The sequence below is a fragment of the Ruditapes philippinarum genome, unplaced genomic scaffold (genome assembly GCF_026571515.1).
Source record: "Ruditapes philippinarum isolate M1 unplaced genomic scaffold, ASM2657151v2 ctg3706_1_1_1_1, whole genome shotgun sequence".
Lineage (NCBI taxonomy): Eukaryota > Metazoa > Mollusca > Bivalvia > Venerida > Veneridae > Ruditapes > Ruditapes philippinarum.
In genome coordinates this window covers 23,876-45,200 of record NW_026863030.1, presented here as the reverse complement: position 1 = coordinate 45,200, position 21,325 = coordinate 23,876, and the positions used below count along the sequence as shown (strand labels likewise).

Sequence of the window (21,325 nt, the reverse complement as noted above, 5' to 3'; positions counted from 1 at the left end):
TATATATTTTTATCATCAGACATTAATATATCTTAAAAGGTATGGTAAGTGATTTTTCAATGTTTGATCTATTACATGTGCTATGCCTTCAAAAGCTTAAAAAAGCGTTTAATGTATAAAACATGTCACAAAAGACGACCACTTTTGAGGATCAATGGAGTACAACTGGTTTATGCATGTGTTTGATCAAAGCAAACCAAACATGTTATACATCTTCTCATTTTTCGTAATTTATCCAAATGACAAACGTAATATTAAAAAAAAATAGACAATTAAGTAGTTTACTGAAGTCGGGGTCTTCTGAAATAGTTAAGCGAAAACGGTAGTATCATATCATGTTTGAAGAAGTAATTACATTCAAAACCGATGCGGAAATATTATTAACTTAAATTGTCATATGTATTTCAATCAATGTGAATCGAACACAAAGGTTTCCGTTTTATAAATCTTGCTATTTATTCCTCTGTCTACTTTCTACTTGTGCGCTAAATAAACACGTGATATTGGAGAACAAATTTGGCATTTTTGATAATAGCGCAGCTCAAAATAATTTGAGTTTTATATTAAAATACATGGAAAAAGAGAATATATGCCAGTCTTTTGAAACTGTGAAAGTTTCTACACATAAAATTGTGGCACATTCAAATAATATATTGGACACATTATATTTGTACGATTCGTACTATTTGCGTAAGTCTCGAAAACTCCCGCATTCCTTAAATTTATGCATAAAGGGAGGTGTCAAAAATGAGGAACTTATTTAAAATATATTATTTTTTGGTTAGTACTTTGATTTATTTATCAGCCTATCCACTTGTTTTATCATATCATTTTTACATACCTATATTTCTACCTATAAATTTACTTGTTCATCTATGACTTTTGAGATTGCATACATATAGTCCGTCGCGTTTGAGTTTATTTTCTATAAAAACCATGTATTTGTATCTTATGGTTAAAGATGTAGAATTGCAAATAAAGATATATGTAGCAGTGTTACATGTACGCAGCATACATCTCTCAACAAATACGGCTCCCAATTGAGATTATATGGTAATTATTGTTACAGTGATGATAATGAATTTTTAATGATGATTCTGATGCTGATGAATGAGTCAAGTTTATTTTAATTTTGATGTATAATCTATAAATTTTAATATAGTTGTTTTTTTTACCAACTTCCTGACGTTGAGCTTAATTCGCCGATGCATCACTTTTGAAGTCGATGTATTCCATTTACAAACAATTTAAATGTTGATGCTGCACATCAAAGACGCCGCCAAATGATGTTAACAGTCAATCAGCATTGACAATCGTTCTCTATTACAGAAAAATATCCGAAGCACAAATCAATTTTTTCTCCATGTTCTTGTTATGTGCTCGTTGTTGAATAATAAAGTTGCATATTTTTGTGGTGAAAAAGTACAACCTAATGCATAAATTTACAAAGTAATGCCATGTCTGAAATTCTAAAATGTTTTTCTGATGCGACAAAGATTAAAACGTCTGGTCGAAGCAAAATAAATTGGATAAGTAAAATTGAAATGATTGGTATACTTAAAATGAGTTCAAGATAATATATGCCGAGAATATATCCATTTAAATATTGGTACGAATTGCATAATGTTCGAAAGATTTTGAGGACTAACTTTTCTGCAGTGATCTCCCCTAACTGGCTGTAGCGTAACGAGTTCACGGTTGCGCTCTGATAACGGGCGTGGTTTAGGCTTTGTGTTTTGTAATTTAATAATTCGACAAGTGATATTGATCAAAGTTGTCCTGGTTCTCTTCTGCCCCGTCAACGAAGACTAAATGCAAGCAAACGGAGCATCATTTTTTTTGCGACAATTTTAGGCGGAGCCGAACTTTAACAAGGCGGAGCAAATGAAGTAAATGGCACTGCCTTAGTCGTACATGTAACCTCTTTCAACGGTAAAGTTTCAGAACGATCGACTATAGACTGGCTCACTGGCACGTTATTTATTATGTATATAAAATTAGATAATGATAAAAAGAATATGATATTCACACATAGCATTATCATTTTAGTTAGACGTTTATTCAAATCCCTTAAAGCTCCATGACATGTTGTACATCAGAAAAGCTTTTTTTATTAGAAAATTTGAAAACACTGAGATTTTGTTAAAATAAAAAAAATACACAAAATCAAGTCTAAAATTTTCCCCAGTGCTGTATGGCCAAATTCATATCTACTAGACGCCGCTTGCAAGCGGCGTCTTATCAGAGCTATGTTCGTTCCTTTTATTTCATATGTCTTTGGTTCCTTGTAAATAAATGCATTCTCATTGTCTAAATTATAACCAAACTATTAATTGAAACGTAATTTACTACAAATTTTGGGTCTTTTCTTAGCCTCGCGTATTATCAAGAGAAGTTTGTAAATCAGAAAATGAAAGAAATTGAAACATTATTATGATTGATACATTCAACGATCATGTATGTTGAAGTAAAGGTTGTAACCACACTCAAGTGAAATTGTGTATATGTTTATAGTTATGCTTCTAAAACAATTTTCAAACATCAAAGAATATGTAAAATATGTACTACAAATATTTGTCAACATAATATGTAATCATTAAAATTTATGCATTCATTTCTTATTGAAAAAATTGACATAGACTTTATAGAAAACAAGTTTCTAATAACCTCCCTTTATTTACTAAAATGTAAATTCGGATATATCTTTACAAATAACTCCTTTTTGGAACTTACAATATTGAGTTATCTTCATTTAAGCATTGTGTTTATGATAGAATACCATAAACATGAGTTACAGGATCCTTAAACAAAACTATATTTGATATATTTTTATATTATGCTTAACAGCTACATAATATTATGTCGGCAAGCAAACATCAAGTTTCCCTTTCTTAAAAAAGATTGATCGCATGCCAGTGTATAAACCAAATCGATTTATTTAATAATCAACCTTGTGGATGTCTTTAAACAAACCTAAGAGAAACATGATATTCGTCATTCAATAGATATATTTTTCATTTATTCATACGTAATATCCATAAATAGTCCATTTGATATTGATTTGCCTTAAGGTGTGAGTTGTTGGAATTTCATTGGCTAAATGGAAAGCGACTTCGTCGACCGAAACGCGAATTTAAAAGGGTTGAAACTTGTGTTTGATTTAAAAAAAAAGGCGACATTATGTAGACAAGTACTAAATTCTTTCCAAAAATATTAGTATACGTTTTTTGTGATCGAATATGTTTTATCTGATTTCATTTAAACAATTACGAGTAGAATTTCAAACATTTTAAAGATTTACCTTGTGCATGATTTTAATACCGCAGTATTCAAAACATTGTAAATGGATTAAAGAAGACACTTTACCGTAAGTAAAATATTGTTATGTATCTAACCTGTTTCTGTATCAGATGTTTTATATAATTATGTTTGTGCTTTATTTTCCTTTTCTAAAGCAAACATAATCTTTTTCATAGAAAACCAGATGTCTCTTATTGGATGGGTTTACTTTTCAAGCATGAACCAAATTAAACAAGCATGAATTAGAATATGATATTTTTAAAGAGCAACTTCTGAACGGTCTTCTAAACAAACCACAATTTCACAGCTATGACAGCATTTTAATCCGACAACTTGATTACTTACAATCAGCATGTGGTTACGATACCAGTCTGTCAAACATGATGACCAAAGGCTCTAATTTAAATCCACAAGTTTTTAAGAGTTACTTTTGCATAAATGCCTTTTACATGCAATATCAGAAAAGCTTTCTGAAATGTTTATTGAACCTTACTACTTCAAGAAAAATTCAAAAATCAGAATCATACTAAGAAGGTATTTGCTAGAATACATATATACGTACACATAACAATTCAACAATGCAACATTATAGACATATTCATACTTTTAGTTCATGAATATAAGGCTTATAAGTCCATGATGACATGATAACAACAAAATGCAAGACAACGAACAGTGTATATGTCGACATACTAAACATGAATATGGATTAATTAACATAACATTTTTATCAAGTAAAAATACATTAATGTTGTGTTTAACTTGCATGTATATGTTTATTATCATTTGATATAAATATATACCAAAACTTATACTTGATAAATGATTAGAGTTGTAAACGTATATGAAATTACATCTGCTTAACAAATAATTGATTAAATACATACATATTTTAATAATTTGTTTGAAATGGTGATAACATTAACATATCAGCCTTACCGAAAAGAAACCGCGCGACTGATGGCATGCTGTACATTTACAATCATGTTTAAAATTACTTTATATTATTATTATTATTAAATTCGTGTTTCGTATACCTTTATATAAAGATGAGATATTTCTATAAAAAGGAGCTCATAGCATACAATTAAATAAATATTCATGACAAATGATGTATTAATAACATTATTCATGTGTCAAAGCTCTTTCGCCCTTGAGACAAAAGATAATAAGAAGTAATAAAATTTACCTTAGAGTATATCAGTCATCATTTTCTGAAAATATATATCACTTAAATGGTATGTATATTCTATAGAAATAAAACATTATACTTCTTTTCAGAAAAGTCAACAGTTAATTATATAGTAATGGAGACTGTAAGCAAAATCGTAAACAATCTTTAGGAGTACATGGTAATGAAAAACAGCATAGTTACATGAGTCAAGTTTTATTCAGTCATGATAATTGTTCTCTACATACATGGACACCACACCCCGCTTTTAATGATATAACAGGTCCAATATAGCCGCCGTACATAACATCTGTGGGTGTATTTTCATTTCAAGATTTCACAATTTTATATTTGAATGTTAAATTCTGCTTAATTTAGAGCCTTATGAGAATGAGCTGTACCAGTACCGTTAGTACCGTTTATACACATACACGACAATCAAACCGAGACTACAATATATTCGATTTTGCATTTTGTAGATGCTGTTTCATCTCTATTTTATTGTTACACTTGCGTTTTATGAAGTGTATGGAGGTCGTAAAACATCGCCCCCAGACGTAAATAGAACCAGTACATTCAAAGAAGATATTTTAGATTTTAAAGATCGATGTTATTGATGTGTAAGCGATATTATTTGTTCGTTTTGGGGTTATGTAGTTCTTGTATTTCTCCTTAAGCTTAGGATATGTCGCAGCTCAAACGAAACAAAGGGCTCGTTGACTCTGCTGTGAGTTCTGGACCTGGGGTAAAGGGGTCTGTAAAAAGACAAGTATGCGCTAGAATAATATTTATTCTTCACTACAACGAAACCGTGGCCTGCGCGAACAATTTCTCAATTCAAGTGTAAAATATGAAAATCGCAAAAATCGATGAATGGCAAAATATATATGAATAATAATAGCATCATCTGCAAAAGTCTATTTAGCTGTAAAAAGACAAGTATGCGCTACTCAAAATATTTATTCGTCACTACTTCAAAACCGTGGCCTGCGCCAACCATTTCTCAATTCAAGTGCGCATGCGTTGTGCAGATTAGCGGGGAAATTGAAATTTTAGCGACAAAAGATAATAGAAGAGATTGCAAAGTTTATAAAGTACTATTATGTATAGGTAACGGCTATTGGACATGAGATATGAGCTATGAGTATATGAATTAAAGAAATAACTACTGAAAACAATAAAGGACATGGACACTAACATATAAATATACAGAAACAGGCATGGACACGAACAGACTAAAATATACAGCACTTAGCAATTCGGACAATGTATACTTGACCCTGTGACAGATATATCGTCTGTTTTCTAAAGTTGTCTTCGGACGCCTTACATAAGTTATAAAGGCTTTATAACCTATGATACCTTTTCGAATTGTATTTAGTTGTGCTTCGTGCATTTTGCTTTTGGCACAAGCATATCAAAGTTTCGAATGATTTGCCATTTTTCATGGAATCGTACGAACGGGCCAGATTGTTGGTTCCATTGTAACCGCAGCATAAACACATGCGGTTGTTATTAACTTACAAATTGTCCACTTGATACAAGAACCATTCATGAACAGGCTCCTAAACAATCTTTTTTTCATTTTTGCTGGTTATGCATGACGGATTCCGTCTTTCTCCATGCAATTCTTTCTTTCATTTCATCTGAGTTGAAACAGTCAAAATGTGTCGCTCTCTTTAACGTTTATTCGCAACACAGTATCGACAATTCAATATTCATTAAAAAGAAAAATTGTTTAATCTTAAGGTGGTCCAGCAAAAATGTATAAATACCTCGGCAATATTCAATATTTTTCGGTAATTGTAAAATCTTTTAAGTAAGAATATTATGTTCATTCCACCAAGATCGAAGTAAAATATCCTCAAAAGTAAGTGTGCTTATTCTAATCATGAAAGCAAATCGGCCAATAGTATATATATTATAGAATATTAAAATGGGGATATTTTTGATCGCATTCAAAGATAGTAATATAAAACTTTAAATAGAGTCAGTTATTTTCGTCTCTGCGTTGCTTATTACGGACAAAATATTTTCGTATACCCGTTTGAATTCATTTTTTTTGGTTTACAATCTACATTGTTGCTATTTACGACATCGACGGTGTGCTTCTTAATAGCACACTTATGTAGGAACACCGCTAAAGCATTGAATTATGAGTTACAAAGAAATATGTATCATGAAATAGAAAACACAAGTATACAGCTTTGTTTATTTTCAGTGTTGTTAGGTTTTCCCAATGACAACGGTACTAAATAAAGCTGATAAAGCACTTTTATTTCTAATTCAATTCATGTCGAATTCTTGATTTCAATAATAAGGCCTAATTATGTTAGAATCATTATCTTTTATAGCGGTAATCATTTGCTTTGTCATATTGAATTGAGAAGAAAACTAAAATTGTTCATAGTTTAAGGTTGGGAGTAATTTACCTATTTATCTTTGTATATGTCATCTTAGATTTTTAATTTGTTCGTAATCAATTAGCATTTCTTTGCAAAAAAGACTTAGGCAATTATACGAAGTTAAAATATATCTGGCAATTTAATCGTATTAATAAAAATACAAGATCTAAGAAATAAATATAAAAGACAAAAATCGTTTAGATAATCTGATTGACAAATCTTTGACTTATGGGTCTGATCAATCAATTAAAGTGTTTTTGAACAGACACCGAAACATAAGATAAATTTGTGTTTTGAAAACAGATTGCCCAAAACATAGTGTCTTTTAACATTGAGCAAGTTGTACAGGGAACAATATAATTGACAGTGCCGTCTTTGTGTTAAATTTTAATGTGGTTATTTATATGAAGGGGCAAACAGACCTTGTTGATGTCATTTATGGTGCATTGACACCTTAAATGGATTGAAAAGAGGTTCCTTAACCACATAGACATTTTTCGTTCGCGCTGTAGTTTATAAGTACATTTTGCTTCTCTTAGATCCAGTCCATTCAATGTCTAAGTCATGAAGTAAAACAATACTAGTAAACAAATAATCGAAAAAAAATGACCACCATTGTTTCCTACATAAAAACTTTTAACAACAAATCTTTGATGTTCTCTTATTAAAAATAATAACAATTATTTCTAAGTGTCGAGGAAATCAATTACATTTGCAAATCTCTAACAGGATGTTTTAATTGTGTAAAATGTTTAGAACTACAACCATTGTTTTATATGCAGCATGTAACATATTTGCCTGTTAATCAGAAATGGACAGCAACAACAAAACAAAACCTTCAACAACAACAACAATAATTTTTTTTACTTATTATTCCTAAGTATGACATATAATTGACAACGAAATATGCGTTAATGATCAAGATTTGACGGAATAACCTGTTGCATAGTTTAATTTTCTTGAATACCTTAACCAAATATAATTTGTCAGCCGCATATTTTGAAATGCCGACCTGTCAGAAAACAAAAAAAGAAAAACAGGCAACATATTATTGGAGCTATCATCTTTTTCCATAGTAATTGGTTAGGACTAGGGTAAACCATTACTGTGATTGCTGTGAGCATGACGTGGTCATCACGAACGTACAGGATACAATTAGCAATGACAGACTGGTGTTCCCTTTATGCCATCATATGAATGGTGTAAAACATTAACCTTTATTTTAAGCAAACTTGATCTTTGTTTATTTTGTTCGGTTTGTACTTTTGTATGATACTTGTTCTACCCAAACCTTGGTAATTTAGAGTTACGTTGAGACATATCTATGTTTTGACATAATGTAGTGTGACAATTTCAGCAATAGTATCATGCTAACGATAAGAATATAAGATTTGGACACTGCGTGATGACAATACTATCAGAAACATTTGAAGTAATAAAATATCAATCTATAACCGTACTAGAAGTTCAATATAATTTCATTATTTACCAAACTATATAAAATTGTTTATTTTGTTTCATTTCGACGAAAAGAGCAATAGAACACAATGGGCTTGTTTCATTTCAGCCAATGTGGAGACAAAAGGTCATATAACTTTAAAAGAAAACTACAAAAAAACAGTGACACAACATATGCAAACTGTTACCATAAATTTGCTTTACTTGTATACACTTAAATATCGAATCATTGCCAATAACCCCTTTTTTTTAAAATAATTTCATAATTATACAACTGACTGAATAATTGAATGTTTTTTTGTGAGGCAAACTATTATCTATGCAGTATAGTATGCTGTAATTGATCTTGCTAAATATTACTACGCGCCGATAAAACAACATGAAAGTGCTGCCTGTTATATTTTGCGGTTTTTCAATCATTATGGGACAATTATCAACTTTACAAATATCATTGGTTTTCAATGGTATTTTTAAAAATGGACTTTTTTATGTTATTGATTATGTTGTACATGACCTACAAAATATACTTAACTGTATTTTAACACGTTATAACTTGCTTGTTCTAAAATAACAACCTGAATAAATGAATATTTTTTTGGCAAAATGTATCCTATACAGTATAATTTGATTTAATTGATAACATAAGTGGTAAACTATTCAAGTTTTAAATCGCACGATCCCTTCTATAGTTTTCTTATGAGAATTAAATTGAATAAAAACTAGTTTTATAACAGACACCATCTTTTCAATAAAACGCAGTGTAGTAAATAACAGATGCCCTTCAAAATATCAGCGATATAATACAAAAGCTTCTAAATGACGTCTTTTTGAATAGAAATATTATTTTGAAAATAATTTCTTTTTATACCATGTTTATTTGAACATAAAATATTTGTATGCACTCAAATAGAATGAATAAATGAGGAGCAATTATAAAACACTACTTGAAGCGAAGAAAAACAAAATTGCGATTTGTGTTATAATGTTCTAACAAAATTTCTATAAATAAAATTTGAATACTTCATAAGCTATCAGCATGGAAAAACGGTAAATGCAACTCTTATTTGTACCAAAAATTAAACAAAAGAAGGAAATAGTTTTAAACTAAAATTATAGCAGGCAATCATTGGCCAACATTGTAATGATTGCGTTGTCCTCTTCATACAAACGGAATAAGCGACTTTAAATAAGTAATACGTTTTATAACGAACTTCACTTGAAAATGTCTGCACAAAAACCTGTTGAACCATATTGTACAGATATTTCTGTTTAGTACTGTTACCGGTAATTGTTTTCTCGATACTTTGACTTTTAATGCATCGACAGTAACATGTAAAATTTAAGCTTCCTTGATTACTGCCGTATGAACACATCAAATTCAAATTTCACCATTTTATGTTTCAATCTGCCCAATAAACATGATCCGTATCAGAACCGTTTACAAACAAGATAATCAAACCGATACTTCAATATTTTCTTGTTTGTCTTGTTTGATCTACTTCAGAGATTATATTTTAACTATATTTCACGGTCACATTAGCGTGGAAGTCGTATTTCTTTTCCTGGACCTAACTAGAACAATAACACTTAATAACAGATATGTTTTATAAGTCATTTGTTTAACCTTGAAGATCGATTCCCTTCTGACGTTATGTGGAAATGTGTAGTGTGTTTTTTCCTTCTTCCGTTAAATGTTTGGCACAAGCAATTTTTATTTTGGGATGTGTTGCTGTTTTTATGAAATGGTGCGAACGGGCGAGAATATAACCGTCACATGAACACATCTGCAGTTGTTTATTACGTCAAAAATTGTCCATGTTATACAAGTTGTAGCCATGATCAGGTTTCAATAAACAATGCCTGAACATTTTTTTTTATTAATTATGCTGCCTATGCGTTCAGGACTGATTCCGTCTTTCACTATTCAATACTTTCTTCCATTAAATCCAAGTTGAAACAGTCAAAGTGCGGTTGCAATCCTTTACGATTATTGATAATTTGGTATCGGCAATTCAAGATTCATAAAAAAGAGTAGTTAAATTGTTTAATGCAAAGGTAGCCCAGCAAAAAAAAAGATACCACTGGCAAAATTCAATATTTTGCGGTGTGTAAAGCCTTTTGTGATACTAACCTAATCAAAAAAGCAAATTTCGTACTGATTGTCATATAGTATTTTGAGGGAGAGATATAAATCGATTGTTTATTAAGGTAAAAATACATGTCATAAATACAATGTTAATATCAAGAAATACATGTGAAGATAAAAGTGCATGTGTTGATGCCATATATTCAATACCAAAGATAAAACAAGAAAGAGGCATAAAGCCGACTTTTTCTTTTGTGGTCTTTAGAAATGATTATATGACACAAGAAAGGCAAATTACTTACTATAATCAAATAGTTCACTCAAAAATTATTCAATCACAAGATGTTAACATTCTTATACTAATTATTACACAAGTAATTACATCTCAAATTCTACACATGTATTGTAATCATAATTATGTCAGAACAAGTCTGACAATGAATAGGTATTACTAAAATTTTACACTGACCAAAAAAAACAAAAAAACTAAAAGAAAAATGAGTAAATTGACTGGATTAAGAACTAGACAGATACTGCATGCATGAAATGGTCCTTTGAACATGACCACGACCTGTTATGGACCTAAGATGTGTTGGTAACCTGTGCCGTTCCTAACAACCAATGAACTCTGACAATAGTATAACTGTTACTATCTCTTTAACGAGTTGAGTTAGAATGTTATCCATTAAAATGCTCAGTGCAATTTTATTGTGTATCCTATGTACATGACCATGGATGATGAACTTCATCCTCAAATGCACTGGTAACAAAGAAACTCCCTCAAACTGAGCCCTCTCTATATGAGTACGGGGACTGAGATTTAGTATAAATCTCTCCATCTTCTTCTTTGTGGCATTTACAGGTTTTGACTCAACCCCATATACCAGGAGACACACATAATATCAAAATGATATTGTATGCATAAATGCAGAAACTAAATGCTGTTTTGTATACATATTTTCTTCATAAAAAATTGCATTGGCAAACTTGGTATCCAAGTTTAATTATATAAAACTTTTAATTAATTGCTGAAAATTAATACTTTTGATGACATAGTTTAGAATTATTATTATTTAATTCTTGGTTTTTCTGTTAACCATTTACATTGTTGCTATTTACGACACCATTGGTGTGCGCCTCAATAACATAATAATATAGGAACACTGCATAAAAGATCGACTTTTAAAACGTTTATATCAAAGATCACTGTCAATATGTATCATAAAAAAAGTAAACACAAATATACAACTTTGCTTCTTTTCAGTGCTGTTATGTCTACTTCCATTGACAACGACACTAAATAAAGCTGATAAAGCTTTTTATCTCTTGTTCAATTTACGTCAAATTCTTATTTACAAAAAATAGGCATAATTATGTTACGATAATGTTCTTTATAGCGGCAATCATAGCTTTGAATGTCAAAAAAGGGCATTTAATAAAAAAAACTCAAATTGATACAAGGTTAACGTTCAACGTAATTTTTACTATATATTTGATTTCGTCATTTGTTCGTAATCATCAAGCATATTTATTGCAAGAATGGCTAAGGAGAAATCCTTGAATAATTGCATTAAACTTTAAAATATACATGGCCTATTTAAACATATTAATAAATATGAAATTTCATATAACAAACGTTAAAGAAAAAATGTAAACATTTTTTTAATTGACAAATCTAAGACTAATGGATCATATGTCAGTTATGATCTTAAATCTGCCTTACAAGTAAAGAGCTTAAATTAATATGTTTAAACCAAGTAAAGTGTTTTTGAAAAAACATCGGGACAGAATATACGGCTGGTGTTTTCTAAACATAGTGTCTGATTTTTTTAACACATTTTTACGAGAATAAACATTATTGACAATAACGTCTTGGGGTTCAATTTAAGGTGACAACGGAGTCAATTATCACTGAAAATACCTAAAGTGAGAATTTTTGCTAATTATATTTATGAACCTTTTCTGAACACATTCGTGATTTAATTTTGGAAGCAGTTAGTCCAAAAAATGTGTTTTTAAACGTTTTAAAACGGTACCTATACTATTTGTATCTGCTATTCGCGTAACCTGTCGATTATCGGTAACGCTCCGCCCCCTGTTGAGGCATCAATGAGGGAAATCGGTAGTTCCATATATCCGTGAATTACAGGTCCATACTGGTCCATACTGGTCCATACTTCTCGTAATACATGTATCGTACAACTACCGTACATCTTTTATGAATATCTCAACATTTAGCCTTTTTTATAAGTTAAGAAATTGTCGGCCAATGTACGTAACATAATTATGAAACATAAATAATTAAGCATAGCGGCAAATCGCACGACCACGGGGTTGATTAAAAATGTAGTTGCTAAAATATCCATAATGTGTGAAAAAAATGTGTCTGTCCCGTTAATCTGATAGATATTACATTGAGTTGATAGACTTTTGTACGGATTCAAGGGCTTACTTTACATTCAACCTTGTTTTCTAACAATGTCAAGTAAAACAACAACAAAAATAACAGACAACAGTTTTTATGTGAACGCCTATATGACTTGTGGTAAGGTGTCCCTGACAAATTTCTAAACCATTTTAGATTGTCAGAGGATGATAATTTCTCTATCACGGATTTATATTACATATATAAGTAATGTAAATCCGTGTTCTCTATGAATAAAAAAGATATTAAAATATATTCTCAGTGAAAATAAATTGTTCGCCAGTAAATGGGACACAGTACATGTACTAATAAATCTGGGACAAAGTATGAAATTTATTGTCTATCCCGGTAGAAACTGGATCTTTATGCCGTGCATAGTATTCATAATAGAAGTCAAGAAGGCCAGATCATGATGAACGAGTAATACTTTTTTTCTATTAAAATATGTGAAGCATTATCAATTTGGTGGAAAAAATATATAATAACCCGTTCTTATTTGTACATCTACCATGGACTTTAAAAGACTGTCAGAAGCTCAGTTTTTTGCTATTTTATTTTATATTTTATTGGAATTTCATACACGAATACACAGGCAGAGTGACACGGGTAAAATACAATAATAATGCTGATGATAATAATAATAAACTTCAAAAAGGAAACAATTAAATACCCCGCTAGCGGTGCGTAAATGCGTTCCATTTCCCCCCACTGAGTCTCTCAAATTTTACCGATAGTCACGTGACATGTGCGAGAGATACCAGACGGACAGTAAATCACGTTAAGAATTGAAGAAATTTCGGCTATAAACTGATATTAATCAGCAGCTTTTCAATTGATCAGATGTCACTGGGTCATAAAATGTTGTTAGAGTATGTTACCGCAACTTGTGACCCTCTCTAATGCGATATTTGTGTATTATGCAATTATTTAGCGTGAAACGTAGGGGTCCGAAAGAGAACAGCCGATTTATGACACTTCGTTTGATGCGGTTCGGACTAACTTCCAATCGGCATAACTTTTTTTAATAATTAAGCAATTAACATGCCGTTTAAAGCACATGAAAGGAAATTCATTTACGGAGGGAACCGTGTCAGGGATTTTTGTTTGCTCAATCATTGACTTAATTATCTTTAAATACGTAATATGTATGGTGAAAAAAGACGCATAAAATGTTTGACGTTACGATATATTTTTTTGAGAAAAGATAGAAAGAATTTGAGATACAGTTTCCCAGATAAAATAAGTAAGGTTATTTTCCAAAAGTTTGATGACAAAAAAATAAAAAATGACTTTGATATGACAATTTAAAATTTTAGGATTTTTATTCAAAATCAATCATTTATTAAGGCATTTTTTTTTCAAATATGTTATTTTTCATGATGATCAACGACATTTAATGCACAAAGATTAAATAAATAACAATTATTACTAAAATAACTTGGTTTAAATGACATTTATGTGAGTACCACGGAAAGTGTCTGTTGTCACCTTTAGTGTGGTTATACATGTATGTATACAGGGGAACACGGACCTCATGAATGTCAACTTCGGTACAATGACTGCTTAAGTATATTAGGTAAAAGTCTCCTAAGCACATTAAAGTTTAGTTTTCAATTTGATTTTGTTTGACTTTAATCCTGTCAATTCAGTGCCGTACCCATTAGCTAGACAATACGAGTAAACATATAATTGGAATAAAATGGTCACCATTGCCTCCGGGATGTAAACCGTTTACAAAAAGTCTTGGGAATTCTCTTTAGAACACTTTAGGAGTGTCCAGCTTTTGAAATTCTATTGTCATGATCTGACAGGTGAATTGAGTAAATTGTTTAGATCCTACAATCGGTGATAAATAAGCAGCATGTATCATCGATGCCAGTCATAAATGAACAAAACAAAACAAAAACACAAAAAACAAACAAACAATTAGAACAACAAAATAGCAACAATACAATCATTATGTTACTTATGAACCGAAATAAGTACTTAACGTTCTTGAATACCATATAGATACAGTCAACCGTATATTTAAAATTTCGAAACGTATATAAATGTCGAGCTGTCAAACAAATAAATAAACAGGCAATATAATTTATCATGACTGTCATTATCTTTTGTCATGGTAATGGGTTAGGACTAGGGTTTATCCTTGTCACTATAGTTGTATGAATGAAGTGATTATCACAAACGTAATGAAGAGATCAATAATAATGACAGACTAATGTTCTCTTTATGTCATCATATGATTATATACTAGATCTTGTTATTTCGTTCGGTTTTTACATTTATATGGCTCTTGTACAGCCCAAAACCTGACCATTTACAAGGAGTTGTTATCATTCATTTTCTATTAATATATCTGTCTGAAGACGTTGGTAGTTAAGTTTGTTTCATTTTAGACAAAGAATTAGAAACAAACGACACAGTGGCTAATTTAAATTAATAACTTTAAACAATAAAAATCCAAAAAATATCAATGACACAACCTATACAACTGTTATCATAGTTTCGCCGTACTTGTTTTAGCATTGAAAAATTGTCAATTACCTTCCGTTGGTAAAAGCAATTTAATATTTACATGTACGTAATAAATTTATAACCGGCTGAATATATGAACGCTTTTTCGGCAACATATCAGATAAATATTACTTGGCTGTAGTTGATCATGTTACTTCTAGCTTATGCTGAGCGTTCGCAGTTATTTTATTGAACAATCGAACAATAATCGGGTACACTTAATAATTTGTTGTTTATTTTATCCTTAGATTGTGCATATAATTATATCGTAATTATTCTTTAACGTAAACAAACCTGACTGTTAGCAATTAATTTATTAATCAATTAGTTGTTCTCAGTGTCTTTGTTTAAGATTTCAGATAGGTGTTTTTATATAAAACAATCGTTCCGGTATTACCATGTTATGCTTAATTTACAAATGTAATATCAACGGTTAACATAACTAGTATAAGCACAGTATTTTGATACTGGAATAGGAACGTTAGCTTTGATCCGTTTTACACATTTGATACCTTAAATAAAGCTTTTGATATTTGAAACTGTTAACGTCTTAAATCTCCCGATTTTTTCAATATTTTCTAACTGAAATGTAAATTGAATGAAACAATTCTTTACAGATATGTTTATGGTCAAAAGAACGTAGAGTAATGGGTTTCTTGTTTGAGTATATTAATACAAAACCATACCTAAGGTTGCCTTCAAAATTTCAGTAAGAAATAATAGTAAAAAAATTTTTACACTACAGTTCTAATTTGCTATTTGCTATTCCTTTCATTATCTGTTTACATCAGTATTGACATACAAGGGCGTCGATTCTTCTCTTTAAATTGCTTTTTTTACAATGAACTGGGGTTTAGTTCCCCACAAATTGCATCACATAATGCTATAAGAAAAACATTTAGTTATACGCACACTCGCATTCAACAGGTATTTTATAAACTTTTGCAAAATACGTTTTCGTTTAAGCTAAGGACATGGCTATTTGGGGATGATATCCCGTTTTCCTTGAATGCTACGAACTGGTTACATTGTTCATAAGATACGGTTAATATATTGAAAACACAGTGTGGATGAAGATGACATAAAAATTGAATTGCGTCCCTTTAAACAGTACTAATCCTTGGAAAGATATAATGTACAACAGAAATTTTATGAATAACTGTTTAAATGTAAAATTGATATTATAATAATTGAATTGCGTACCTTTAAATAGTACTAACCATATAAAATAGAAGTTTCTTGAATTACTCTTCAAATGTAAAATTGATATGGAAATTATATTGCATACATTTAACCGGTACTAACCATTGTTTAATCGTTTCGTCAGTTAATACATTTGACAAAGGGGGTGTTGAGGCGTGAAAAATAGATATTATTTAGAGAAATTTAAACTAAAGGCAAATTGTTCATACAGGAAAATTGAAATACCAAAAGGTAAAGAGTTAAAATGATAAGAGAAAAATACCAGAAAGAAACAAGACGACCTACAGCCAGTAAATCGTGTGCAGTGAAATGATTTAGGATAAAGGAGCTTGTTTTCCTTCAAAAATATTAACGTGAATTCTTTGTTAGTTTTAAAACATTTTTTTATTATCATTTCAATATCTATATAACGGCAAATGTCGTCTCTGGTATTCGCTGTTTTTTAAATAACAATGTTAGTAATGTCTATAAATTATTCGAGATGACAAGGCTAACGTCTTTTCTGTCATACAAAGTAAAGGAAAAAAGAAACAATAGAGTAATGGTTAAGGTATATCAGTATCAGGTATCGCTTGACAGTTAAGATAAAATTCTTGTTAAACGACCCAATAACCATGCTATTTTATTGCATATATTGATATACATCAATTCATTTACATCAACGAAATTACACAATATACAAGACGGGTTGGGCAAGTTTTTACAACATTATCGTTAGCCCTTCAACTCTTTCTTGAAAGGACTGTGTAGATAGTTTCATTTTGATTTGATCAATGAGTTGACTTTTAGTGTGCATCTCCTTTGTCACCGTTGCAAACATTATGAAGGCTTACAACGTCTGATATACTTTTAAAATTTCGTTTTTAGTTACCATTGTCTTCATGCTGAAAGCTCCAATATTACAAACTTATTATTAACTAATAATTAACCAAGCACTATAGCAGACGATTTAAATACGACGTGTTGATCATGATATCACGTGACTTTTATTTTCCAAAATATCATTGAATAAATGTTTTGAATAAATTATCCGCTTTGTAAGTATTAATTGAAAAAATATAGGGGAATATAAAAAGGATATAAAATGAAGAATTTATTTGAAATTTCTCGCATTTTTGATACTTTCTTTGATTTATTCACCCATGTTTCCAATTGTTTATTGTCATTTATTCATGTTTTTATTTATAAATTACAAAGTAACATGAAGTTCGTCGTCTCGATTTAATATCATAAATTTGATTCTTATACACGTGAACTCGCAAATAACGTGTTGTATATCAGTGTTACATGTACGCCGCATACAGCTTTCAAAAAATATAAATCTTCGGAGAGATTATTATGATGATATGGTGTTGGTAGTGGTGGTTGTGGTTGTGATGATGATGATGATAATGATAATGATTCAAATAATGATGATGTTTTTGATGATGATGATGTTGATGATGCAGTTAATAATAACGGTGCTACATAGCATTTTGCAATCGAAAACAACTTACTATTGGGGGAAACGTTATTCGAAATTAATTTAATATTTCATAATAATGTTTTTGTAGGCATTTAAATTATCAATTAGATATGTGATATTAATAACAACAAATACGAAAAAATAGACCAAAAAGCAAACTATAAACTTTGAGATTTTAATATGTTACTATTGGTAACAGTTGAGCATATAAATGTATATGAGTTAGAATTGTATAATTAGGCACAAATCGTTCAATGCATAAATGAATGGATGAATGAATTAACAATGCGACCTGCAAAAACAGTTATTCTAAATATTTCTGTAGTAAATTCAATGTTAAGAATATAACAAAACTAAATTTTAGAGATAAAACAAGGTAATATTTTAAGTTTTGTGCATTTTAAATATAAAATCTACAAAGAAATTTAAAGAAAAAAAAACAATTACACGATTGATGCTTATGATCAATTTACGTATCAAATAATGTTCAAATGATTTGTCTGACAGCAAGCGTCTTACGTTAAATCAAGTGTTTTTTTCTAAGTGGCTTATGGAAAAATGATCGCATACCAGTTGTTTATAAAACCGATTGATTTAAATATTCATCCTTGTGAATACACTCTTTGTGTGTCCATTACTATTTTATGGAGGATCTCTGTGTGTTCTTACGGATGCCAAAGCCAAACGGTATATGAAATCCTGCACGCGTAAAAACACTTTTGGTTAAAAACTATCCATAAAATATAATACTAAAAAATAGCTTTTTAAGACGAATACTTAAAACACAACCGAGGCTTTGGTGTCGGAACAATGAACCTATTTGTATTTGTTGTTATCTAGAGGGCAGGGGATCATTTCTTTATATATACAAAAAATCCACTATGTTTTGTTTATGTATTCATTTGTAATCAATACACGGTAGCAGACGATATTTTACAAAATCATGCCGAACACAACCTTACAAACCAATTACAGAAATCACAACGCATATTACCAATAGACGCCTTTATCACCTTAATCTTATGAACATGGGGATCTGAACGGATGCAAACTTGAAACTGTTTAATATTTAATTATATGTAGAATATTTATTTGAAAGGTTCGTCACAATATTCAATGCATATGTTTAACTGAGCAAGGTAAGGCGAATCTGTATTCATATACTTAAAATTTTAGCCTGATATCTATTCAATGGATAAGATGAGAAAGAGCTTAATGAACACACCTGCATTTGTTTAATTTAACTCAAAATTTATCAATTACATATTCAAATGTTGAGTTCTGCTTATGCCTGTGCAAGGATGGGGGCGTTATTCTTAGCTTGCAATTATGGACAGGCTCAATCAAATAGACATGTATTATTTTCAAGTTTACAATCTTGTGCATTCAAAACGATTCCGTTTTTTTCTCTCTATTACTGTCTCCAAATGCTATCCAAATTGAAACAGATAAAGAGTGACTGATATGTCACATCTCAATATTTACAATAAAATATTTATATGTTAAAGAGTAAATGTGTTTATTGTAAAGTAAAAATCGTCAAATAGCAATTACAAAATTGTGCTGTAATTGTGAAGCCTTTTATGCTAAGACTATTATGCAATTCTATCAAAATCGAAATAAACTATTGGCGGAACTAATTATAAAAGAATATTTAGAGGAGTGGGGGTGGGTGGTAATTAATAAATTTTATATACAAGGATAGTAATATCCAACTTCAGATAAAGTATTACAATTTTCGTCTCTGCTGCGTCAACTACGGACAAAGGGCTGTATATTAACATACAAAACATGTATTTATAAATAAATATTGACTATATTGATTTTGAAGACACGTTTGTTACATATCTGAATATTTTGAATTCCTTTCTTTGTTTGTATTCCATCTAAATTGTTGCTATTCAAGACACCGTAGACGTGCTTCTTAATATGAGAATAAAGTACGATAATCTTCAAAAACTAAAAGCATCTACATATAAATATTTTGAATAAATGATCATTGTATGCATGCATCATATAATAGTAAACACAAAGATAAAACTTACTTTCAGTGTTGTAACGTTTAATTTCCACGACAACGGTACTAACATACAGCTGATACAGTACTTTTATTTACAATATAATTTACATCGAATGTAGTAGATGTCTTTTCTCTGAATGAAAAATTGAATTTTGTCAAAACCACACAAGAAAAAAGAATAAAAGTCACATGACATTAAAGCCAAAATAAACAGGCCGAAAATAAATACATATAAGAGACACAATCGTTTAAATAGTCTTCGGATCGTTGGCCCAATCTCATGTGTCGGTTATAATTTTAGATCGGCCAAAACAATTAAAATTATTCATAAGATACGGTTAATATATTGAAAATTCTGGAAACAAAGTGATCCCTCGGAAGCATTAATCACAACAACATAACATAAGAATTGCAGACTCGGTTTGATTGAGTCTGTACATGAGGGATAATGAATAAGTGCAACAACCCTCACGCCCCCTAGCACCGGCTTGAGCGGTACTCAATTCTCAACACTTTATAGTGCTGGCATCAATGATCCCGAAGGACCAGAAAATATAACAACACTGAAGTGAAGTACGGGGCAACTTTTTACGGCTGCCACACGGCACTTGACACCTGCTGTTGTGAAGTACAAAATTCTGGAAACAAAGTGATCCCTCGGAAGCATTAATCACAACAACATAACATAAGAATTGCAGACTCGGTTTGATTGAGTCTGTACATGAGGGATAATGAATAAGTGCAACATCCCTCACGCCCCCTAGCACCGGCTTGAGCGGTACTCAATTCTCAACACTTTATAGTGCTGGCATCAATGATCCCGAAGGACCAGAAAATATAACAACACTGAAGTGAAGTACGGGGCAACTTTTTACGGCTGCCACACGGCACTTGACACCTGCTGTTGTGTGTCACACAGTGTCAGTCCGATTACATTTAGCTTTTTATACATGAATAAATATCAGTTGTAGTAACGACTTGTGTTCAATTAAACTTTGGACACTTTAATAGCCCTTCATATATATATATAAATCTGGGATATTCTCTTCAGAACAATTCCAGTACAAGTCCAGTTAAAAATCTGGAAATAAAGTGATCCCTCGGAAGCATTTATCACAACAAAATTACAAGAGAATTGCAGACTCGGTTTGATTGAGTCTGTACATGAGGGATAATGTAAAGTGCAACATTACTCTGTCAAACATTTGCATAACTGGGACAGGTTATAATTGTGTAAATTTATGTTTAAATCTTACAATTCATGATTAATTAGGA

At 30.7% G+C, this 21,325-nt stretch overlaps 1 protein-coding gene across 1 annotated transcript in view; it reads left to right on the top strand.

The window, feature by feature from the left end:
- Nucleotides 1-3,081: 3,081 nt before the first annotated feature.
- The window catches only part of LOC132720941 (uncharacterized), a gene marked incomplete at its 3' end in the record, with an annotated part of 40,772 nt that continues 22,528 nt past the window's right edge, over nucleotides 3,082-21,325 (top strand). Inside the window, exon 1 of the mRNA XM_060705187.1 lies at nucleotides 3,082-3,367. Coding sequence (XP_060561170.1) covers nucleotides 3,309-3,367 — 59 coding nt within the window. The remainder of the gene's footprint in view (nucleotides 3,368-21,325) is intronic.